Raw genomic sequence first — 26,290 nt, 5'->3', positions numbered from 1 at the left:
CGAAGGTAAGAACAAGCTAGTTAATTGTTAAATACAATGGAGCTTTTCAGTAATGCAGTGGGCAGACATGCTACTGTACTGTGTTAATGGAAGAACAGCAGCCTCACATTGGCAGCGAGGCCGCTGTTCCAAAACCGCTGCATCTGTCCTCTTCCAGTGTGGTTACCATACACCTATGCTAGTTTTGGACAACACAAACTTTGGAATAGGAAAAGCATAATTATCTCCACCCTCTCTCTCTCTCTCTCTCTCTCTCTCTCACTTACTCACTGTGTCCCTCTCTTTCTCATGCACATTTACCCCACACATACCAATTTGCCCAGATGAAATATGTCAAGGGCGGACCACCTTGCTCTTCCATGCCTGGTCAGAGGAAAACCTTCCCGTCTTCATCAATGAGGCGCAGTGTGCAGCGTGCTCTGTCCCGCTCACATATCTCAGCCATTAGACAGGCATGTGTTGGGCCGGCTCCAGGGCAGTGCCTGCTGCTCCGCTCACTGAAGTCACATTCAAGGTAATCCACACCAACCCAACCAATTTCACAGGTGCAAAGATGTGTAACAAGTAGAGCTTGAAACATTATTGCGCCGTTAAAATGATCTCTGGGTGAATTAAGCAGCGCGGAAAGGTCTATTTTACAAGCCCAAAAGCAGTTGTGTCGAGTTACAGCTACAGGAACTAGTTTTTTAACAAAGAAGCCAAATAGAAACAGAAACAACCTGGCATTTATTCAAAACATTTGTTATATTTCCATCCAAATAACATCTTGTTACATGATTTAAAATCTGTTTTTTTTGTCATTCTAGTCCTGTAGAATTTCATGAAATGTTTCACCACATAGAGAAGAGAAAGAAAATAAAGCACTGTTGCAACAGTGATATTGGTGGGTGAGCAGAATAACAGATGTCTGTTATTTATAAGACAATTTTAACTTTGAATAAAGTTTATTTTCCATAGTTTTGCTTATTTTAATGACCAAAAGGTTTCAATAGCCATCACCAAATTATTATAGAAATAACAATTATTGCTAGTTTAGTTGTCTGGAATGTCAGTGTGAAAACAGTGTGTATGCTCATTGTGTTGAACCTGCAGTAAACAGTAAATTATCACCTGAATCTTCAGCTCCTCCAGACTCATTGCTTAGCTGTCGAACCCATAACTTTACTGTTGGTTTACTCTAAAATAGGTTTTATTTCAGTACATTTTATGGCATCTTGATTTTTATGATGCCTTCCATGTGGTTGATTTGACCACATGTTTGCACTCAAACGTTTGTTTATTATTTTTTTGTGTATGTCGGTAGCAAGGATTTCATACCGTATTGTGACCTGTGACTCATACTGCCCTCTGTCAGGGTATGATTGCCTTTTTTGTGGCCACACACATACTCATACAGACAGACACACTAACATGTTCCTGTCCTGTAATGAAAACAATTACGCAAGAAAGTCTGTGTTTTTGTGCATATACGGTATATGCATTGATTTAACATGACCCCCACCCTGTATGATGATCTGTCCCTTGCATACAGTCATGGAAGTCACCACAATGTGTCCATACAGAGTGTGTAGATGTAGAGAATGCTTGTGAGACCAGAAGTCGTGGTTGTAAACAGACCTTTCTCAGCGAGGTGAGAAAACAACCTGAGCAGCTGTGGCTTTTCTACAGTAGAAACAGAGCCTCTTAAGCGCCAAAGAGCATAATAAGCTGGTTTTGGAGGGAATTACAATGTAGCTTTTATTGTGGCACTGTTGGCATATCCCAGACAAATGTTTAAGAATTTCTCTCTCTATGCCGTGTCATTTTAGATTAGCAGGCTAAAGGCTCTGCTTACTGTAATTAATCTAAATCCATCCAGATGGGGAATGGTTTCAGTTTCATCTATTATAAGGAAGAGCTATTAGAGTGCTGGTTCCTTTGGGTCCTTTTTCCTCATTCGCTCTTTCTTTTTTAGTGACAGTACAAGCGTTCTTCTCGTGACAGCAGATGTAAGGACAGGCTTTGAGTCACAAGACAGCTGCTCTCCTCCCTCCATTTACTCAGGTCCAGTCCGGGTGCTGACAGATACTCTCTCTGTCCTCGTCTTTCTGAAGCGCTCTCTCGATCTCGTTCTTCACCTTCATCCCTAACCCCATCCTTCTGTGATTGTCTCTGTCTCGGCGTTCGCTTCCTGGGTCACTGCTCTGATTATTGTTGCAGTCTGGTTACACTTTGTGCCATTTGACAGTTTTAATTTCCAGAGAACAAACTCCTCCCTTCCTGTACCAGACTGCTGTCATGCTGTATGTATGACTTTTTACAGCACTAATTGTTTCCTTTGGATATGGCATATTATACATTAGCTATGGTACCGTGGAGCTATGAATATACAATAACCACTTTGTCCTGTCTTTCATATGTTCAGAACCAAATAAACCCATTAATAAATCAAGGCGAACATTTCTCTACCTAAAAATAAACCAGAAATACATTTTGTATATGGATCAAGTTCTTTTTCTTGCTTGTTTCACAGTCGCACAAACCCCAAAATACAATTTGATTCCGACAACTGTCTGGAAAACATAATCGCTTGGATAAAAAAACTCAGTCTTTCACTTTAAAGTGGAGTCTTGGCAGCATGTGAACGCCTGCGCAGCTACAAAAACCACACTCAATAACCTCTTTTCATATTCTGCAAGATCCCAGACAAATCTATTAAAGTCTCTGTATGTATCCATGTTTCCACATGAAATGCTTGCAGTATTGGCTCCAACAGTCAAACCATCCCACAGTTTAAATACATAATCCTGCTCCTCTTGTGGACCCTTGACACTGTGCTGCCAAAACATTATAACACAAACCTGTCTCCTCCTCACTGTAGTTCCCTTCCGTTTTACTCTCACCCTCTCACTCTCACTGTGGTCTCACCTCTCTCTCCCTGACTTTACTCCCCTGAACATGTCAAAAAGATTCCTGCTGATGGCTGATGAGTGCCCTAGTTTCTCTATTTCACTGTTGAAGGTGATGGGTCATTTGGAGGACAGTTCATGTTCCTTTGAGTCAGAGAACAGGAGACGGTGTAATTTCCTGAGTCTAAGGTGGTCTCTGAAAATATTCTCAGATTTCTCTTACAGTTCGGAAAATGACTGATTATTAAATGTACCTGAGCAAAGAAACTCTGTGATCTGGTCTGGGGCCACTCTGTGTAGCTCGACAAGAAGACCGGGGCACTAAGACGGCCAAGTTTATGGATCTTCATAATGGAGCCAACCCAGAAAAAAAGAGACGAACAAAGCATGCAAATGTAAAATACATTTCCAGGAATCACAAGGAGTAGGGAACGACAGAAGAAGACAGGACATGGTATAAGTATATGTAGAAAGGCTGTTGAATTGATGATCTTTGAGCTATATACGCACAGAGCTCAGCACAGGGCAGGAAGGCTGTCTGAGTGTGGGCAACACAAAGCACTTCAGAGCAACAGCAGACCGGCAAAGACAGCAAGATGACCGGGGAGATAGAGAGAGAGAAAGAGAGGAGGAATATCGCTCTAAATTGCACTCCAGAGAAAGAAAGGAGAGACAGGCAGAAACTGAATGCACTTCATGCTGAAGCTCTTATCGGGTTTCTTTACATTTCTTTTGAGGATTGGTATTCATATGATATGGGGAAGCTTTCTGGTCAATTATTCTTGCACGTGTAGATGTTTTTTTATGATAAGTAATCACTGAAATGACCGTGAATGTAAACGCTTGTCTGTCCTTCTGCCTGCCTCTGCCTCTCTCGCTTCAGCTCCTCCGATTAAGCTCAAATAAAGCAGCCAGCAGTTCTGGGAAGCAGTGGGCAGTGCTCTGCTCTGTGTGGCTGCAGCTAAGTATCTGTGATAAAACAAACCCGGCTAATGTGAGTCATGTGTGCATTATTGTGTGTCTGTACGCGCTTATTCATTCATTTCTTTGTGCTCACGAGTTTGTGTGTGTGTGTGTGTAATGAGGCCTCACATTCACTATGTTTAACGCCGCCGGAAGCTGCTGTTGTTTTGCTGGTTCATCTTTGGTTCATCGTTTTTTGTTTTGTTTTCCTGTTATCTTAGATGAGAGGGGGATGAGTTATTGGAGGCATCCCAAGTCTCTTATTTGAAAGGTTGTTGTGGTCCACTATCTTGAAGGCCCTCTTGAAGCTCTTATTTCTGCTCTAAGGAGCGAGGAGGGATCTCTGAGGAGCCATAAGTGAGGATACACAGAAATCTGTGTGGCACATCGGTTGTTGATTGACACTGCAGCTGATCGGACTGATTCATGGAGTGAAGACAGATAACAGATTAAAATCAAGTTTTATATATTACTTATTTCTATAAACTATTTAAATATATATACATGTAATTCAGCCGAATGACAGCTGTGATCTCCTGCCGCCGTCATCAGAAACAGATGTCGCTTCATTTGATGCTGCAGAGGAAAGGACTCATTTCTCTACAAACATACTTCCTGGTTTCTTCTCTCCTCGAATGGTTTCCACGCGTCTCTCCAAGTATGTTAGATGCAAGGAAAAGATGCAAGTGAGGGAAACAGGGATGCAATTTAGGAGACTTGGACATGCACCCTTGAGCTGTTGGGTTATCCGTCACTTTTTCTGACTGATTTGATAAGAACCCCCTCAGCGCGGAGTAGTGTCTCTGTGCTTGTGTTCAACAGAACAAAGGTCATCCCAGGTTTAACAACATTAATGCGCTGGCTTGTCAAACAAAGTGTTCAGTATCCTTGCCTAACATGCTCTGCTGTTTCCCTCTAATTGTGTATGTTTTGATTTATGATTAAAACATTAATTGTAGCACGGGAACAGAAGATGGTGTTTTATTAAAAACAGACAAAAAAAAAATCCAGTTGGATATTCTCAGTTACTTCTGCATTTTTGCCCATGATGATAGAATGATATGAGCCCTTTTGTTCTTTCCGTTATTAGCCTCAAGCTCTGCTCTTTTTTGGGTTGCTCATTTCCCAAACGCTGATGCATGGAAACATAATTACAGATATTGTGTATCAGATAATCAATCACTGATTGAGTTTCTCTTTATCTGAAGATTTTGTTTAACAAACACTAAAACCACGACTCTAAATATTATTGTTGCTCAAAGGAAATGGGATAAACTTGCATTTACTGTTTCTTCTTGTCCTCCTTTTCCAACTTTTGTCATTTTTAATTACATTGAACTGCGGGCCCGCTAGAGGGGGCAGAGGACACAGTTGATCTTTGGCCTCTGGCTGACCTGTGCGACTCTTTCGTACAATGAAAGATTACCTAGATACCTCCTAAATAGTGGCAGGGACTTACTTAAACCTGCCAGAGGAAGTGAGTGCTGCCGATGTACTGTAGAGTTGGATGGCAGGCTTTTTTTTATCGGCCGTCGGGACTCTTGCCATCTGCTCTGCCATCTGAAGGCAGGAAACTGGCTGGCTTCATCTCACCTTCTACTATAGACTCCACCGGCCTGTTCTGTTCTTCAGCCACAGCAAGAAATAAGCTTCCCAGCAGCCTGAAATTCTGCTCTCACTGTGGGCTACAACAAGGCACACATGGCTTACAGCCCGAACCCTCATGTTCATTTATGATTACAGTCATTTTCATATGGTCAGAGTAAGAGCTGTGTTGCTGTCTGATTTAGTGTAGAAGACGTGCGTTAGTCCTTTTCTCTGGAACCTGATTACCTGCAATTATGAGGCTCATTTAGTCAAAGGAACATTACCATGACAGTAATAGAAAGTGTCTTCTGATCTACCAGCTGTACACCTGGTGTTCCTTGTTGCATGCGCTCAGTCCTCATTCGGAAAGAGCTGGATCCTTTCACCCTGTAAACAAACAGCAGCCACATAACTGGCAGGCTGCTTCGCTGGATGTTTGATGGAATAAGTGCATTTTAATCTGCGCAGAGACTTGGCTGTGAAAAGCAGATGTACAGCCAAACAGCACATCAAAAGTTCAAGGGGGGATTTTTTGTTTCTTCTGTCTTTTTCTTCTCTTTCCCCTGACGGCCTCATTTTTCTTCTCTCAGTAGGACGACTTGCTGGTGGTGGTATCATTACACTCCACTACATTACAGGGCACTCTATCATGAGGCTCAATCCAACAGCGTTCACACTCATTGCTGCAGTATCACTGACAGGGCTTCACTGTGCAAAGTCCTGAAAGCTCATAAATTCTGTATGTTTAACAAGTCAACCTTTTGTGTCTGGTGTCTCGCTGTGTGTGCTGCCAATATTTTCAGAGCACCATACCAGGACAGAAGCTATATGCACAAGAAATGCTTTCAAGCCACGACTGTTATCAGCCCAGTGAGAACTCTTTTATTTCAGTTTTTGTGTCCTCTGCTCACCCCAGCGTCCATTCGAGGTAAACTGGACATGGGACACTCCAAGCTTGTAAAATCACCTATTATGTAAGAAGAACAGAGTCTTCTCTTTTCATCCCCCTCTCTCTGTCCCATCTCTTCTTCCTGGCAGTGAAGACTAATGCAGCGTCATCTGCCTCCTGGCAGGACGACCCTCTATCTTCATTGTTGCAGTGAGGCCCTTTTTCCTGTCATGTTCTCACCGTGTGTGTGTGTGTGTGTGTGTGTGTGTGTGTGTGTGTGTCTGTCTGCATAACTGACTCACTTCTTCTCATCATAATCAATTCTGAGCATAATCGCTCAGCTCTATTGAAATGATTCATATGTGTAAAAAAAGAAGGCAAACAGTTTATATTGATACAGTAGCAAGCTGTTGTTGGTTTTCACAAATCTTTCTGCGCATAATTTAATTTCTTTTTTTTATCTATTTATAATCTCGCGGCACAGAAATTCAAAACGATTCAACCTGACTCATTTCAATAATACAGCTTCTTCAGATCTCACAGTTTTGAAAATACAAAGCAGATTTGGCCAACATCATGCGTAAAAAAGAAAAATTATAATTTTTTGCTGAATCCTCGATTAGCATTTACAAGCTTGAGAGACCCCCGACCAAAGCATGAAATCACATCATTGCATGATAGCCATTAATATGGCTTTCTGTGAGCCCATGGCTGCTGTTTGATCACAGTAACTTTGATGCTTGGCTCTGAGGGACGTCTGTGTGATCAAACAGCACTACACCAGCAAAGACAGCGCAGACACAGCATGTGCTGAAAATAAAGTAACACAATATACAACGAGACAAAAACACTGTAAAATCGCATAGCAACAGTGAATGTTCTTCCAGCAAAGTTAATTTTTGATTATTCACAAATATATTTCCACCGCAGATTTTTTTTTAAGGAAAAAACCCCCTCATGCCTCAGCAATAACTTTCATTTTTAGGACCTTTCTTGTTTTACAAGACACAGTAGCAGGCGTTACGGTGAGTGAAACCATAGCAACAAACCAGACAAACGTATGTAAGTGGGCTGTGAGTTCCACTAGCTCAGGGGGAAGCTATGTGAGCAGACCGGGATGTTTTCTCTGCTATAAAAGCCCTTCCATACGTGACCATCTCCATCCTACAGGAGCTGATGGACCTCATTTTAAAGAGCTGTTTTCTTAATAACACAATCGCAATAGAAAATTGAAGTCTTATCATCTCTGCAGCTCCAGCGAGGTCATCCTTTAATTGTTACCTATAGTGAGAGAGCAAGCCCCTGTGGATTTGGGGTTTCACTCTAATGTAAGCATGTTTACAGATCTAGCTTCATAGTTTTTCACAGAGCTCCAGATTAATGCTGGATAAACTTAGGCACTGAATAATGATGAGCAAAGACTCGCACGTTAACATTGTGTCTCTGTGTTTCAGTAGGGAGGGGCAGCTCTTCTCTTTGTGTGTCTCTTTAAACAAAACCGAATGTGTCTTTATATGGCAGTGCAGCCGTGTGCATATGAGCCATCTCGGTGGGAATCTGTTGGCTCATCCCATTCCTCTCATCCCTTTCCTTCTGGCTGTGGGTAAACTGAAGGACCACAGTTGTCACCACAGCATACAGTGAGAAAATGATTATTCAGTAAGACAGTGAAAAGCCTGTGAACCATCACTTTAATGTGATTGCAAGAATACAATGGGTGGCATTTACTCAGTCTCTATCAAAATATAGTCATAACACTTACTTGTTATTTTTCATTATTAAAGGGACAATGCCAAGAGTATAAATCGTATACCTTCATGGTGCAATGTGCAACACGCGCTACAGTAATATCTTTTGTTCAATGCTCATAACTGAGGTCAGTTCATGACAAAAGCATTTAGGTCATTTTCATTCCTAATTTACTTTGTGTATTCTAACAACATTAGCATAATGTCTGTTCCTTTTGGAGTCATAAACCACCTCAAACAGACGAGGGAATTTCATTTATTTTACGCTATTATTCTCCTCACCGCTAAATGAACAATATTGTTGCTCACAAGGGATTACGTGCACACGAATCACATCCTCTCTGTCTTTCCATATTTCTGTTTTTATCTCTTTCCCCTTCTCCCCTCTTTTCAATCCTTTGCAACCAATGTCTGTGCTAGCCCAGAGGAACTAAACCCTGCTGATGTCTCTCCCTTGATCTAATATGTATTAGAGGAAGATCTGTTTTGCCTCTGGGGCGTAACTCTGTCATTCCAGCTGTCCTATTCAATAGCATTGTAGTACTTTTTAGTCTGCTTGGAATTAATACATATTTCTATACTGCTGGATTAGTAGCTGAGTTCAGGATTGTCCCTTTCTTTCAGGTGAGTGCCTGATTTTTTTCATTTGTTTTTGGAGAGCGGTCTCTAAATCATTTGTGGATTATTACAAAGAGGACGTTTGAACGGGTGAAATAAAGTGATTTAATGTGTAAGACATAACAAGGAATGTACAGAGATGTTCATCTGTCTGCAATAGCTTGGCTGCAGCCAACTCTTTCCTGTTATTCCTCAAACTAACACTCAAATGCTTCACTTTTATGTACAGTCAACAAACAGACACAAATAATCCAGCCTATATGCATGAAAGATGCAGGATGTGTGGCAGACAGATCCAAAATACAGACCCACTGGTGACTCGTGGAGTTCTATTTAGTTCGACTTTGGTATCCAAAGTGTTGGAAGGCATTCGAGGACATGTTTATTTGCTTTTAAAGATTTCTAGTTCATATATTTTTTGGGTTGGAGAGTTCTCATTTCCTGTCATGTTGGAAGAGAACAAGATCTCTTTCAATGTGCTCCTCTGACAGTATCTGTGTATTTCTATGTGAGAGAGATTCTCAACTTGTGGTTAAGTCAATAGGAGAAGGGTGTTTGCTGTGGCACACTGCCCAGACAACTTGAAGATAGAAAACACGGTACGAATGAATACAAATCTCATGCATCACTCCCTCATACAGGTAGCATGTGCATGCAAAATAAGAAGCTGATGACACTGTAAGACACATACCAGCTGCACTACATAAACAGAACTGTTACAGTGCTTAAATCTTGCCAGCAGAGGATCATTAGGACAGTCTGCAAAACTCCCAGGAAATACAATCTGCTCCAAACTTTTTCAGTTCGGATTTGATTGTGAAGAAGAGGGACAGGTCAACATTCCAGCACGGCACAGTCACACACGAAGACAAGAATCTTTCGACGACAAACAAACACACAAATAAACACATTGGTGTTATTGTGGGGAATGTCAAGGATCCCATTTATTTCTGAACATCTAATGCACACATGTGAACAAACACACACAAACAGATACATTATGAGACGCACATTCACACTTACATATCGTAGAAGCAGGGTCATTCAGACTGTGGTTGACCACCAGATGTCCCAACGACTCCAAGTTAAATGTTTTGTGAAATATACAGTAAGGACAAGGCACAAGTGATGATTTGATTAACCTGACAAGTCAAAACCTTATTAACCCAGAAACTCTGACTTAATGCTACCTCAAACACCAAAGGTTTAATGACATGAGAGAAGAGAAACCGCAGTTATAGTTAATGTTTTTTTTAGTTCTTTTTTTCTTTTCATTGCACGGTCAGTTTCACCGTCTTCAACATTTCACAGCACAAGCTTCAAATAAGAACTGGCAGTTTTTGGAGTAAAGTGGAAACCAAGAAAGTTTTGCTGAAATAAAGATTTTATGAAGTATGAAATGCGAAAAAGGCAATATCTGCGTGCCGAGTATGTGCGCGTGAGAGTGTACAGTGCTATGGGTCATTATGATAATTTCAGGCTGTGGCAAAGTTATTATTTTCTGCTGAAGTGCAGATTCAGACACACACTGGAAGACCAGAATGAGAAGTAATATGAAGGCATCTTCTTTCATTACATTCTCAATATGAATAGGAATGCACATGTTCAGCCGTGATGGAAGTTTGAATGTAAAAACCCAGTCTGTCTGCATCCACAGGAAACCCCAAATGCAATCAACCCAAAACAAAGATCCAATGGCTTTTCTATTTCAGTCAACACGTATAAGCAAATATACATTTCTGTGTCAATCTTGTGACCAAATATAAATATCTCTGACAACTGTAAGCACACACACACACACACACACACACACACATACAGACTTACTAGCAGAAGCTACAGCTTTACCTCAGACTCCAGCTGCTTCTTTGATATTCTAATATACTTCCTCTCTAGCCATGCTAGCAGCGTAGCGATGTTCTGTCGGTTCAATGCTTTGGTTCATAATGAAATATCCGGATGGAACTTTTGGATCGATTGTATGAATATGTGGTTCAGACATTCATGGTCCCCAGTGGTAAAATCCTAATGTCTTTGGTGACTTCACTTGATGACAGGATACCAATTAAACTGAGAATTCTTGTCGATTGATTTGTTGATTCAGCTGCTTTGAGATTACCACTAAAATAGCACATGGTCTTCCTGTAATGTGATGACATGCTCACACAAAGCAAGGACAAAGTCAAAAGTTGTGTAAGTCCTACAGAGCTGATCGAATGATGTAAAATTGACACTTTTTGCTGAGACTGCCCTCCTCCCAAAAAAAGAATCAGTGTTGAAATGCACAAAATGACCTTCTGTACAGTTAGATTTACCTGACAAAGACCTCTCGTGGCCATATCAAATATTAGTTTGTCTGATGTGAGCAACAGCAGATATAGCATGACATGTGACTCCACACAAACTCATTCCCAGGGCGTCAAATATCAAACTTTTTTAACGGACTTCTCTGATATGAGCCGCACCAGGCTTTTAAGTAACTCCGATGTAAAACTCATCTGCGGCAATATTAGACGCTCAGAGCAACTGCATCCAGAAGTCAGGTGTAGTGTAAAGAGCGATAAAGTCTGCATGCGGAGGATGGGTGGTTTAAACAAACACAGGACTTTCACCCAGTAAACCACTGTTTGTGTATCGTGTCAAACCAAACGTATACTTTAACTTATTTATATTACGTAAGTACATTATGTAAAGTACTTCATTTACAGTATATAACTGAAGTTACATTACAAAAGTATCTCACCCTAGCCACGATCTTTTAGCTTTAGCAGGTAGATTTGTTGTCTAAACCTATAAGTGACGCCAAGGGGCACCCAGTGTGTTGAGAAGTGCGGAAAAAGGTCCTGATAGCATCTGTATATGACGAGTTGGTGGTTTCTCTTTTCCAAAACCAACTCAAGTAGATCATCTTTGACAACCATGAATACGAAGTGGTGATAGATCAGTAAATGCTCATACTAAACATTTTCATGACAGTCATTTGATTCGTTTTTTTAAGTTACTGGTCAAAGATGTTGTTGTGTTGATATGAGCATCAGATCAGAAATCGTTCATATTGGTCTTTTTGGAAGGAAATGACAAACATATGTTGTTAAGACTTGTCGCCCCACTAGTGGTACGAATCTGTGGTTACTGTTTAATATAAATCCAGTAGTTTAGTTTTCTTCTATTGAATGAGCATTACAGCCTCATATTATTGCTGGATATTTTTAGTTCCTCTTCCTACACGTTATGCACATATAATGAACACTGATAATGAGCTCTATCTGCTGAATCTGTTCCTTAAGCTTAGGTTTATGTGATGTGGTGAGTGTGTGCTCTGCATATGTGTGTATGACTGAAAGCCTTGAGGAGAAAATTCACAGGAGAATGCAGAATGGGGAATACACACACACATGGATACAAAAACACGTAAATGTGAGTATAAATACACACACCCCAAAGGAGTCTCTGCCAACGTGTGATTAGATACGCATCTTTTCATGCAATCTGGAGCGAGCAGCAGGATCCTGGCAAATAATATTAGTTCTGCATAATTCTCATTTTGTTAAAGCTCTTCCGTCTTATTTTGGATTCTGTTTCCATTCATAAGAGTTGGATGCGTCCGTGTCGTTGTGGATATATTTGTGTGTGCATTTGAGTGTCTCTGCCAGAAATGTGATCTACGCATACCTCGGGGAATATGTGTTATAGTGACAGAGAAAGTGGCTAATTTGAGCACATGTCATGACTCATGATGTCAAACAAGTAAAAGAAAATAAGAGTTTTACCCCAAAAATAGCCTCATCAAAGTGATTTCACTTGTCTTCTGTTCTCCCAAGTCCTTTTTATCTAATCAAAAACATGTTCCCGTTCTTGGGAGCATCACGAGCACAACAACGTGAGCTTTTATCTTGGCTGCCACATTCTTTTTAGTCATATTTGTGAATTTTAAGTCAACCCTGTAAAACATTCAAACCAAGTAAGCCCTTGAACTGCTCGTGAACTGGAAGAATTTGCTATTCTTCAAAGGGAAAACGTGCCAATATACAGTAGAGCACCCGAGTGGCCTCTGATGAATGTTTAATATGAGCACTTTGTAATGGTGCATTAAACATATGGGCTACAGGATGAGTCACCGCAGCATGACCACTTTGCACCATATAATCAAAGGGTGTTTGCTGCAGTGGACCGATTTGAATAAATTGATTAATTTTTAAATGAATGTAATCTTCACTGCATGCTGGCAGTAAAAAGTGATTAGTGCTTAAAAGTAAAATCACTGCAATATTTCCTTGGGACTCACATTGTCACTTTATCTCATGGAAATTAGTATAGCACATCTGTATTATTCTTATAGAGCTGTAATTGATTCTACTCTAACAAAAGACAGTAATATAATAAAGCGCCACATGAATGGACTTTACATTCATCTCTTGCCTTTAAGTGATTAAGCGTGAGTTCTTGTTGTTGTTTTTGTGCTTGGACTGGTTGCAAATAGAAATGGAAACCAAGGCACTTAATCTGCATTATTGATAGTCAATGCAATTATTGATAGCCCACAGAAAGAAACACTAGCCTGACTAAACTGCGAACACTTGGAAAATCACTAATTTGCGTTCTGTAAGCCTGACCTCAGAGGACTGAACCTCGGAGCAAATTATTTTCGGTTTGTGCATTAATGAAAAATCTTATATAATTAGCATAACCCCCCCCCTTCTCCATCCCGCGATAACACTCGCAGGCTGTGCGCCCAGTCACGCACATGTACGCGCGCTCGTGCCTCCAGTCTTCCTGCCAAAGCCCATAGTCGCGTTGTCCCACACAGCACGAGCAAACGGTTGTCGTTTTCAGCACGGGACTGATCCTGCACCCTCGTACTGCAATATGGCGACAGAGGTATGAAAACAAGCTCTTCCGCTGCCTTTCTCTTTTAGAAATGTATAAACAAAGCCGAAAAATGATTCTGTACCTCCGTTTTTTTTGTTTGTTTTTTAATGCAGGTTGAGAAACGCAGTCTTGTAAACTGAATGTCTTGCTTGTTGTGCCTCTAATTTATGTCTTTTATTGTGAAGAATGTTGAATCTTAATTTAATCAAATCAGCCGACTGGACCTGGCTTATTGCGAATTTGAAGTCGTATTGCAGAGAGTGATGTCACGTTATCTTCACGTGTGGAAATATTTTTCACCCAGGAGCTTCAATTTCACTTACTTTCATCTCACTTTATGAGCTCTGTAATTACAGGCAGATATCCTCAGAGTTTCCTTCTCTTTTTCTCTTGTACCATACAAAGTGATTTTTTGAAATGGATTTTCTAGTAAGAAACAAAAACAATGTCATTAATGTGGAGAATATCCAGTATAGGCTCAAAGCCTTGAAGCCTGACGAGAGTGATGATGATGGTGATGATGGAGCAGTCAGCACCATGGACAGGGAAAGTCTCTCCCTCTTTCTTTCCCTTTGTCATACTTTTAAATTAGCTTGACAAGGCTTTGTCCTTGTGTTTTAAACGAGCCACATAGTGAATCAGCTCTCAATACTCAGCTCTCTTCATGCCTGTATTAAATGCAATCAACATGATTGGCAACTTACAGCATATAAGCAGAAGATGCACCAGAAGAGAATTCCATGACAGGAGTGGTATTGTTTAGGCAGTGTCACATAGTAAAACTAGTTACTCCAAACAGCACCAAGAGCGTTTGCTGGTGTATTTTTAGCCTCAGTAATGCCTGGTAGCTCTCAGGCCAGCACTTTCCCTCCCCCTCTTTGTGTCCTTGGTGATGTCACCATAATGCTGGAGACATAGCATGCCTTAGTTATCATAATTTTAATCTCACGAGAGGAGACAGCCATTACTTTGCAAGTTGGAGCCATATGTGCAGGCATGAGTGTAAGTGTGTGTGGTCATATGTATTTGGATACATCTGAAAGCATCCAATTTATAAGAGGGGGTGAAGTTAAAGTTCAAGATTAATGCTGCTGCAGGTAAAGGTGCACAGGACACTAAGCTGGGCATGATTTATGATTGTGGTTGTTGTTTTTTTTCTGAGCCTGCAACACATCGACAGAGTGACCCTGATCTCCTTTGGTGGTGTGCCAGAATCCCTGTCCAAGCTCCATCAATTACACACATACACGTGCCCAAAAATGCATGCGTGTGCAGCCAGGGCAGGTTTTATGTCCATGGTCCATCAATTATCTATGGCATATTAACTGTAAAGAGGCTGCTGCAGTTTGTAACCGTCAGTGATTGGAGTTTGAGCTGAGGAGCACAGTTTACTTCCTCTCCTTGATTTATCCACCTCCACCTCCTCTCTCTCTCTCTTTCTCTGTCTCATATTATATTAGAGCTATGACATTTATTGTATTCCAAGTCAGAAAATGAATACGCTAAGCGACTGAGTAACACTCAGCTCATACTGCAGACTGTTTGTGCTGCATGGACGATCTCTGGATCCATTAAGTCCACTACTGCCAGATCCTCCTCTCAGTCTGTATGCTAGCCCTGGCTCCAGTGTTGCACTGTTGACGAATAATGTGTCGAAGCACAGCAATCATCTCAGCGGCTGGAACAGGCTCAGCTCTCCACTGGAACAATGCTCCACCTTTATCCAAAAGAGATTTGTTCTTCCAGCTTTGGCCTCACAGACACTGATCCTCCATGTAGATGTCATGGAAGTTTGACTGTTTTGTCAACACTGTCTAAACTTCAATGATTTATAGACCTCTGGCTAGCCCAGCTTGGCAGTGAACATGAAAAATGTTACTCCCAATGGCAGAAAACTAGATATGAAGCGATGAAAAAGAGAAGACTGAAAGTAAGACAAATGCTGAAATGCTTCGAAGCTCTGAGTGTATTTACTGCGCATGCTGTAATTGTGTGTGTGCCCGTTGCACCGTCTGCCCACTGGCAGCACTCACCCGTGCTGTGGTGTGTTCCTTGAGTCGGAGTGACTACTCAAGAAACATGTCATGGCAATGAGGGAAACACAGACCCACAGATCCAAGCTGGAGGAAATGCGTAATAGGAGGATATCAGAGTAGGAATGACACAGAAAATATGCTAAAAATCTTTTTTTATTTTCATTTTGGTCATGAGAGATCATTGACTCATCATGTGTCATGTTTTACTTCTGGTATTAATTGAAGTAGGGTAGTTTGGTTCTTCACCTTTTATTTGTCTGGTCAGCCAGTGACTATTCGGATAATTGTTTTGTTTCTATATTTTGTTTGCTTAATGTAATATATTTTAATAAGCCTCTTAACTGGTAATAACTTTCCCTCTTTCACTCATTTTCACTGTGTTCTATCAATGTGCAAACAAAAATCGAACAAAAAGTAAACCGTGTGTGGGTGGAGGCAGAAGTCGGAGAGTGCCACATGAGGCAGAGCTTCTTAATAGCGTCTTGTGTGATCAGTATGACATTTTAACATTGCCGTCTGCTTGTGTACTATATTTAGACACAGTAATAGACTGGATTTGAACCCCGATCTCCCACGCAGGAAAGTAAACATCAGCGCTCTTCCAGCAGAAAACATTTATCTTAAAGGCTAAAATGGACACAGACAAGACCGCTCTGCCACTAACATCAACACCACGTGACAAAAGAAATGTTTTATGAAGTCCTCTATCATCAAAGCACAAAGAGCACTTTGGCAGTTGTAAATAACTTGTAAGAGGGTACAAGCTCAGTCTGTAAGATGTATCAGTTTTGACCTTTAACCACAACGTCCCCATTCGATCAATCAGTTTAAACTCTGGACCAAAAGTCCACTAAAGTCAGGGGAGTGGATGTCCTCAGGGATCGCATGTTTGGACAAATAACTCGTCTCAGTGTTTGGCTGCCACAGAGACACATGACTCCTGCTTGCTTTGCTCAGCTGTGAGCTACATGTAGCACAGAGATGTAAGACAGAGGTCAGTAGGTCAACAACAAGCCAAAACGCACCGTGATGTCCCACTGGCCTGAATGCAGTGCATGTGACACTCTAATGCCTCTGAACTGGACTAGCAACGAAAGTACCGGCATCCTTTCTTCTTTCTTCCTCTCTTTCCTTTCTTGTTCTCTTTCATTATCTCGTTCTTCCATTACTTTTTTATATTTTTCTTTCCTCCCTTTCATTGCATTGTCCTTATCTATCATACTTATTACCACTTTCTTTCATTGGTTACTTCCATATATCCTCCCCTCCATTTTCCCTACTTTTTTTTATTTTTTATTTAACCAACCTGAAAGCATGCAAATACACAAAACTTGCCATATGAGATTTAAAATCGGGCAGCAAACTCAGCTCTTAATTCAGATACTTGAGTATTTATTACTGCTAAGATCTGTTAGAAGTACATTCGTTTAACCTCAAGTACAGTTTGAATGCAGGACCTCTACTTTTAAAAGAATATTGTTCCCTGGGGTATTGCTTACACACATACTTCCATGTATATAATGTATACACACATACACACAGTCACCTACACACATTTTCACAGTGACGAACAAGGAACCTTTATAATCTTATTGAATCTAACTCTCGGCCAACTGACTCTCGGATAAATGTTCCTCGATCGTGATAATTGCTTCTATTAATAGAGTGACTTGTTGTTCATCATGATGGCACAAAGATAGCCGGGGAGGGGCAGTGTTAAAGAGACGGAGAAGGCAAAAAGAAGGATATTAAAAGCTCTGGCAGGCAGAACGATCTCGTGGCTGTGAGGTGATTTTTGGCTTTTGGCTGACAAAAATAGCAGCTTGGATGCTATTCTTGGTTGTGAGTGATATATTCCCTGTATAGAGATGAAAGGCAGCCACTGTACTCTGCCTTCTTACTTGGAAATGACTCTCTCGGGCTCATACATGCAGAGACTCTGCTTGCTTTCAATTAGAACACTGCAGAAGCTAGCCAAACTATCCATGAAATTATGTTCAGTGAATAAAATAAGGTTGAACGCGGGAAATATGTCGTTTTCATTTCATATTTAAAGGCTCTCAAATGATAACGTGCCTCTCTTTCTGTTTCTCACTATGTCTTCTCTCCCCCTCCCTCTCTCCCTCCCTTTACCCTCCTACTGTATCTCTAATTGCCATCCTCTTGAGGGGAGTAATTTAGATCAGCAGGGGGCAAGTTACACTGGCCCACTTGCATGCTGCTGTATTCTTCTCAGGGGAATAACAGTTTAGGTGTAAACCACACCACTCACAAAAACACCAAAGTGCTGTAAAGGGGTGTCTTTCAAAGTGTTCATTATTACTGTGCTTATTGATGCTGGAGGGATGCAGTGAGAGTGCTAACCACGCCTGCGCTGCTGTTAATTCTCTAACAGAGTACCATTCTCTCACCGTGTACAGCCCTGTTGAACCTTCTGTTGTCAGTTAAAAATACAACTCAGATCGAGCAGGTAATATTTGATAAGTTATAGTAAAACAGTTTCGGGTCAGACTGGAATTTTCCGTAAGGAATTTTGTATCTGTTGTGTAGCACTAGATCTACGAAACACTAAATCAAAGAGACCTGCTACTCTATGAAGTCATGCATGTGAATGTATGTTGGACCACATATTTAACGTGTGCTTTTCCTCTGTTGTGTAACTGCTCAGTTTCATAACCTTCAGGAGCTGAGGCACAGTGCATCGCTGGTCACGAAGGTGTTTGTACAGAGAGACTACAGCGAAGGAACCATCTGCCGCTTCCAGACCAAGTTCCCCTCAGACCTGGACAACAGGGTGAGCACAAATACAAACACACACACTCACAAATACACATCCAGGCAAATGTAATATGTTGACAAAATCCCAACTCACCTGACACAACACTCTCCAACACAGGACGAGTGATGGCTCAATATAGGTAATACGATTACTAAAACGGGGCTCTCTGGATGAAAGAACACATGTGAATGATGGATGTGGATTTGTGCATTAAGTCTTTCCTCTCCATCCGCAAATGGATACAAACTGACCTCTCATATCCTGCAGTTGTATCGCAAAAGAATAAGCAAGCATTACAACTTTATTAAAAGTCTTCTGTAAGTGCTCAGAAGCAATAAATAATAAGCCCTAATGCTTTTATTTCCTCTCTCCTACTTCTTTGGGAACTGCGAGAGAATTCACTGTTTATTTGCTCTTTTTACCTTTCTGTATTAGCATCTGCAAATTGTGTTATGTAGGGGTATCATTGCAGATGTGTCTAGCAATTAGCATTTGAAGCAGGCAGTACCCACACACAGAGCCAGAAAGAAACATGAACACAGAGAGAAACACAGAGAACCATTAATACACATTTTGAATATAAATATTCTCTGTCAGATGCTCAAACCACTACCCATTGCTGTCACACGTATGAGTCATTTTCCATTTTAGCCTCAAGTTTCTTCTTAGTCGTCAAGAGAGGTGTGTTAATAAATGGTTTGACAAAGTAGGAGTACTCTGGGTTGAGCAGAATGCAGCTGGTATATGTTTGGCGGGCTGTTTTATAGCTGAACAGCTTGCTCCCACAGTTATGCCAGAACACTTTTCACTCTCGCGGTCCTTATGGCCTGTGCATGCCTCCATATCTCTACCTGGATCTTTGTTTGTGTTTGTAAGTAGATTGAGCGAACCTTGCTCGAGGAGACAGTGAAGACGCTGAACTCTTACTATGTGGAGGCCGAAAAAATTGGAGGTCAGTCGTACCTGGAAGGATGTCTGGCTTGTGCAACAGCTTATATCGTCTTCCTCTGCATGGAGACGCGCTATGAGAAGGTAAACAACAAAATGGTGAATTCTTTTTTTTTGTGTGTGTTGTTTTTGTATGGTTACTCAGTGTTTTCTTCTTTACGACGAAAATGATATAGAAAACGTAGTCATCATTTTAGAGGCCACAGTCTTATTACACAGTCTGTTAAGACAACTTTGACACTATATGATTTACAGAGCAAGCCTGATGAAGCCTTAAGGGAAAAAAAACAATGTATATATTTCCTTTTTCTGACCCGTGTATCCCGTTGAGGGTTGCAGGGGGTTATAGAGTTTATCCTAGCTCGTATTGGGCGAGAGGCAGAGAAGACCCTGGACATGTCGCTAGTCTTTCACAGAACTAATAAATAAAGACAAACAAGCATTCACACCCACAGACACAATTTACCAATCCTTCCATATCCTGGTGAGGGCAAACTGGAACACCTAGAAGAAACGCACGCAGGCTTTGGGAGAACACACAAACTCCACACAGAAAGGCTCAACAAATATTTAAATCATTTAAATATTTAAATATTAAAGATATCAAGGTAATTTAATGGATCTGGATCCTCTTAGCGTGCGTCGTTGTAGGGATATTTCAGCTCAACCACTATTCATGAACTGTACAGCTGGTTATTATAAAGTCCGCTGCCCATCCTCAATTTACTGTCCATTTTTATGGAAGCCTGCGCTCTCTAGAACCCATAAACATTAAATTGTGTGTTCTAATGCACTATGGCTCTCTGAGGTCAGAACACATAGTTATTTACATCCACTGACACAAGCGGCACAGCCAAAAAAAACAGAAGATACGATCTGATTCGCTCTTGCACAATTTTCGACTCAGCTGTCCGTCCACTAGCTTTTACAACCAGATCTTAAGCCCACACCTGCGTGCCGGTGGGCAAGGCATAGCACGCAAACTGTAACATGAATTTACCTTCAGCAAAAACCAAGGTGTCCAGCTTGAGAAAGGGCAGGTGATTAAACCTCTGTGTGGCTGTGTTGCAGCGTGTCACTACCTGAGATGGAACAAGAGCATGCACATCGCAATCACATACAGTGGGTTTGATTAATCCTCTTGTGACTGTGTGGGTACCTGCCAGAGTTTTTAGATGAAACTAGTGTGGCGTGAAGTCCCAGCATTCATCTCCCTAGTCTTGTTGCGTTTTGAAGGCTTTTTTTTTTCTTTTTTAAATCAAAGCAGTACAGGGGTACTGCCAGGGAGCTTGACCGAGAAGCACAAAAGGACTTACTGCTGCGTTGAAGCCGTGCACAAACGGCCCGGTCTGAGGCTCCTTTCATCTCCCTGTCAGCTGGGTGCCGCTCCACTGAGTCGCTCAGATGCTATCAGGCCCACAGGAGAGTTGTTTATTTACTTGTTTAACTTGATCATCTTGGCTGGATGATGACTGACGATGATCAAATGTACCCACCCAAGTTGATGCTGTTTGTGTAGGTACACGTGTGTGTGTGTGTGTGCTGATAAAGAGGCCACACACCAGTAAGCCTGGATCAGTGAGCAGATTCACTGGAGCTCCCAATGCTTACGTCTCACCCTATCAAAGGACACTGATTGCGCCCAGCAAGTCAGAACAGATACACGTGCGCACAAGCATTCATAAAACTTCCCTCACGCATATTATGCGCCCTCCATCTCCTATTTTTTGTTCTTCTATTATTCACAAGAATGTGCCTGCACATATGGGACTCACTCAGACACATGTATACACACATAATTCCCTTTATATTGCACTTGGTGAAGTAAACAACTTTCATTGTAGCAGAGGAATAAACACTGGTTGGCATGTGTGTGAAACAGACTGTGACACCTTTTGCTTCTTAGGCGATATACACACACACACACACTCACAAAGCTTTTTCCTGAAGGGTTGTCACAGACATGCCTGTACAGCAGCGGCACAGCTTGTGTACTTGACTGTCATATTGTTGCACTGAAGAGGATTGAGCTGCCCTGAGAGCTCGCTCGCAGTGAAAGGATTGGCCTTTTCCCCGGACCACAATGACCCCATTAGTCAGGCCTCTGCGTGTCTCTTATTCTTCTCTTTGATGGAGTTTATAACAAAAGACACCGTTTGTATTGTGTTTGTGGAGATACAGTCATTGTTCCAAGACGAATATTGATTGCTTTCTGCATAGGTACACTTGACATAGATCTGACTGATATAAATCAGCTCAATGGAGCAAACCACTGCCTTTTGATGGCTTCTTATGGCTTTTCACTGAGGGATTGTTGAGGTCTTGTTTGCTCCCCGAATGTAACAGCATCCAGACATTGTATCTCCTTCCTCTTCTTCCAGTGGGAGAAAGAAGTATTCGTCTGTGGTTTAGTCTCCACTAGCAGGGGTCACTATATTAGCAGCTGTGCCTGCAGCTGTAACAGGCCTTTGACATCCCAGAGGAGCGCTGCTCAGTGTGTTGCTCAGTCTCTATTGTTTTAATCTCTCAAGGCTGAGTGCTGCACTGACCTTTAGTTAACTTACAAAAGGGGAAGTGAATCTGTCATGTGTAATAAATCAGATGCAAATGTGTTACATCTCAATACAGCAAACTTCAAAGGATAATTGTAGCTCGAAACGTGGATCTTATTTGTGTAGTTATAACAATTAATTGATAAAAAGAAGTCTGGCACAAGTGGTCAGACAATTAGTCGGGTTTAAAAAAAAGCCAGACTCTCAGGTGTAGCTATGGGTAAATATTTGCTTTGTTTCTAGCTCAACTGGACTCGCCATGCTCCCATACCTCAACAATTAACGACTGTGCTAAAGCTACAAAAATAAGACCAACGTTGTCCCCCCCACCTCTTTTAATATACAGTAGAATATACAATATGTAATGCTGTGATTCTTTTTTTTTTCATTCTTTAAGTGATACAAATGTGTGTTGTTTTAGCACAGACAGACTAAAGATTGCGCCTCCTTTTTGGAGTGGTGACAGCTCTCTCTGTGTACATGAGGCCCAGTGAAGCGTGGTTGAGCTGATTGACATGGTTAGGCAGAGGCATGGCACATCAGCATTGTTGATGTCCACAGAAGCATAGCTGAGGCTGAATAAACTGCTCAAATGATGACGCTTTAGCTAATATCTATCCATTTAGCATCACCGGCATCAGTCAGCAGTCATTTGGTTGCTATCAGCAGCGCCATGGGACGACATCACGGTGCTTAAACACTCTTCTAGTTTTCAGGGCAAACTAGAGTGCATTTGTAATGCGTGGGAGAACATATACAGGCATGCTTGTTTGAATTTGTGTGCCAAGGCATTGCCTGAACTCAGTGCTTAGCTTCACTCCCTTGCTGTTTTGTGGTTTTTAGCACATTTGATCCAATACTCACTTGCAAAACTGAGAAATAACTCCAGTGCCAATGCAATCCAAATAAACTGTCCACCTAACATTTCTGATTGTTTCCGAATTGCCCCGACAGTTAACCAAGGCATGACATTTAGCCTGAGAGAGCCATCTTTGGAATTAGGAACTAAAGCTTCCAGATGGAAAACTTCAGAAAGAGAAAAGCCCATGCTCGTCAATTTTAGTAATTCAATTCATACAGCCTTGCTTGACATGAGTGGATTGGAACAATGTATGAAAATAACTGTCGTGCTTAGAGCATAATGGAATTACTTTGAGTTTAGATTATAATGTTCAGGAAAAATAAAGATGGGCAATGACTCGAGAGAGTCAGTATCGAATGACGTATATGCTTACTATGCGCAGAAGAATTTCAAACTCATTTCTTCCATTTTTCATTTTTTCCACCCAAGACAACAGAAGAGGAGGTTAAAGTTGCTGTAGCCCTGCCCTTGATTAGCCTATTTTAGGTTATTACATGTAACACAAAGTGCACTTTTTAAAGCAATGTGAAGTTAATAGATCCCCAGTTGGAATGTCTTTTCAGATTATTTTCTGCTAGATCACACATTCAGCTTGTGTTTTTAGGTTTTCATTATGCCTCCAATGGTTTTTATCAAATCTGGATTATCTCCAAATGTACCTTTTCTAACCCCTCCCGGCCCCCCTGTTTTACTCCAGGTGTTGAAGAAGATATCAGGCTACATCCAGGAGCAGAATGAGAAGATCTACACTCCTAGAGGTCTGCTGCTCACAGACCCCATAGAGAGAGGAATGAGGGTTGTATCCTTAACTCATCTGCTGCTATAAGTGTGTAAGAAATAGATAAAGGATAAAGGGCAGTTAGGCATATAAAATACTGAGAGGAGGTGGCCGTAGTTTAGAGACTGCAGAAACCAGACTTCATGAGTGGAAGGTCACCAGTCAGAATCACTGGAACTTTTAGAAACATCTGGCTGGATAAATGACTACGACCTCTTCCTCATGTATTACCATCAAGATACCCTTGAATCGGGCACTTAAACTCCAGCTGCTGCAGAGGAGCTGTTGAATGGCCAACTGTCGTTCCCAGGAGGAATTCTGAAGCAGGACAAGGCAGGAAAATACATGCATGGTCCGTAAAAAAGAAACAGGGTGATGTAATATATCAGCAGATGAAGGTGTGTATGCACTTGTTTGCTAAGGCCTTCTTCTGTTTTTTTATCATTCCAAAATAAGGTGCTCCATCACAATCTAACCAGAAGAGGCCAGATATATGTCTCTCCTTGTCAGTCGAAATGATCCCAGCACAGTTCCTCATGTAGTTAAAAGGCAGAGAGAGAGAGAGAGAGAGAGAGAGAGAGAGAGAGAGAGAGAGAGAGAGAATGTGTCCAGTAGACCATCACACAGATCTGGCGCAAAGAACAAGCTCCAAGCGAAAAGAAGATGCAATTGTATTCGGAGCACCGTGGAGACAAGACTGAGACAGGGGATGAGCGGAAACCCGTGACGCAGAGGGAGGAAACAGCAGCGGCAGCAGACACAGTGACTTCTTGTGTGTTTTTGTTTTATTTTGCTCATTCATGCCACTCACTGATCTCTCCAAGTAGGAAAATCTCACGAGTACATCTCATCCGAGATCAGTTGTTTAGGCTGCGCACCCTCAGATTAACATGACAACACTCCGGGATGAAAAATGAAGTGTGAGCAGTACAGATACTGGTTGGTTTGAAAGTCTTGTAGTCTGCTGTAGCTTTAAGCTTATAAGTGATATGACATGATCCAGACTTGTCAAGGATTGTGGAATTGTATCGGCCAGCACTTTCTTAACCCTGTGTTTTAATACTCTCTCTGTCTTGATGATCCTTGACATTCTCCGTGTCCTCAGCTAGAGATCAGTGTGTTTGAAGACCGGGGCTCAGGCAGCTCCAGTCCCAGCAGCAGCATGTCGTCGGCAGGCAGCGGCGCTCGGTGACTGGAGGGGCAGCGCCAGGCTTACGGGTACCACCACAGGGGCAGCGGGACGCTTACCAACATCCGCATGCTGAAACATGAGAGCACCAGGTTCTAAGACAAGTGGAGAGCAAAAAGGCGAGGAGGTGATCCACAGCATTCACACTCTCCCTGCTGGGGCTTACGACGTACCACCTCGAGAACAGGAGCTGGCTTACACAAACACACTGGATAACAGAATAAACAACAGAACCCACACATAGACAGCAGCCACATGTACAAGCCAGAGTGTCTGTGAGGGAATATATTTCACTCTCCAACAGCTATCCAAACCAAAATAATCACGATTTCTTTTGTTTCAATTTTTCTGTCCACCTTTTCTCTCATTCCATCAAGTCCGTTGTTTCCATGAGTCACAGCATTTCCGTCCTATGGCTGATTCAGCAGGCTTACCTTTGCTCAGACTGGATATTTGTGCTTGATTGTTTTCAGGGCAGTCACTGTCACTATGTCTATCCGCTGACGCATTGGCAGGGTAGTCTCGAAGGAGGAAAACACCCAGCCTCCTGGGAGACCCGATGTGCTCAGGTCTCGCTGAATGATTGCATTCATGTCAGGTGGTTGGGGTAAAGCCGCTTTGAATGCTGGCAAATTGGGCCCGCTGTGGGACCACTCAGTTCTACGCTCTGTTCACATGCATTTGGCTTCAATATCAAACAACTAACAGAGAGCACCTTGGAGGATTTATCCTTCTCATTCACAGCAGTGGATACTAGTGATCCACATCACAGCTGTAGGTCACACTCCTACACACACACACACACACACACACACACAAATGTACAGAACCGTGCCAGGTATACAGACATTCATACATACAGACACTAGCAACTCTATGCACACACATGCATACACACAACAGTGGCTAGTGGCCATGTATTCCTGCACACAGATTCTGGCAGACGTGGAGTTGGAGTCGACCTAGCGAAACAATATTCTCTGTGGCCTCAGCTCATTGGGAACGCAAGCAAACCCAAGCAAACATGTACATGTATCCAGTGTGTTGTGTATGTGTCTGTGCCATCAATCCCTGTCTTTTCCTAGTGTGAGATGAGAGCTTGCTAATCATTAAGGAATGAAAAAAAGCATGTATCAGTGTCCCAAATGAGAACTGAACGCACATTTGGTTTCATGGGAAAGAAAATTGTGTGTGCTGTTATCTCTTCAGCTGGTTAATGAATGTTACCAGTATGACTGTTAAAAACTGGTGTGTGTAGGAGATCAATACCTCAATCAAAAAATAGACATCTAGAACATAGCTTTTATTTGACATGCACACGATAGGATTGAGAAATGCAGGAAGACGTTGCAGAAGAAGATTTTATATTGGAAATGTCTTTATCATCAAAGTCTCTCGGTTCATTGATGCCATCTATCATTTGTCAGTTTTGTCTCATCAGAAATTTGAGGGGTGACTTTTTATGACATGTCAGTGAAACACAGCTGTAGCTCCCTCTAGGGTCAGACTGAGGAAGTTCTGAACATCTGAAAGTAAAATCACTAGAAATGCTGAATGTAAAGACAAAGACAATAGACGAATATC

At 41.7% G+C, this 26,290-nt stretch overlaps 1 protein-coding gene across 1 annotated transcript; it reads left to right on the top strand.

The window, feature by feature from the left end:
- Positions 1-12,536: 12,536 nt before the first annotated feature.
- Positions 12,537-24,709, top strand: golga7bb (golgin A7 family, member Bb; the record flags this gene model as incomplete). The annotated part of the gene is made up of 6 exons (XM_079168302.1): positions 12,537-12,573; positions 13,462-13,571; positions 18,267-18,392; positions 19,257-19,409; positions 23,437-23,538; positions 24,623-24,709. The coding sequence occupies 6 exons, from the start codon at positions 12,537-12,539 to the stop codon at positions 24,707-24,709; spliced, it is 615 nt and encodes a 204-aa protein (XP_079024428.1).
- Positions 24,710-26,290: the final 1,581 nt, after the last annotated feature.

The sequence above is a fragment of the Pholis gunnellus genome (genome assembly GCF_910591455.1).
Source record: "Pholis gunnellus genome assembly, chromosome: 11".
NCBI lineage: Eukaryota > Metazoa > Chordata > Actinopteri > Perciformes > Pholidae > Pholis > Pholis gunnellus.
Note: the sequence above shows the minus strand (reverse complement) of the source record. Positions and strands in the feature narration are given on the sequence as shown.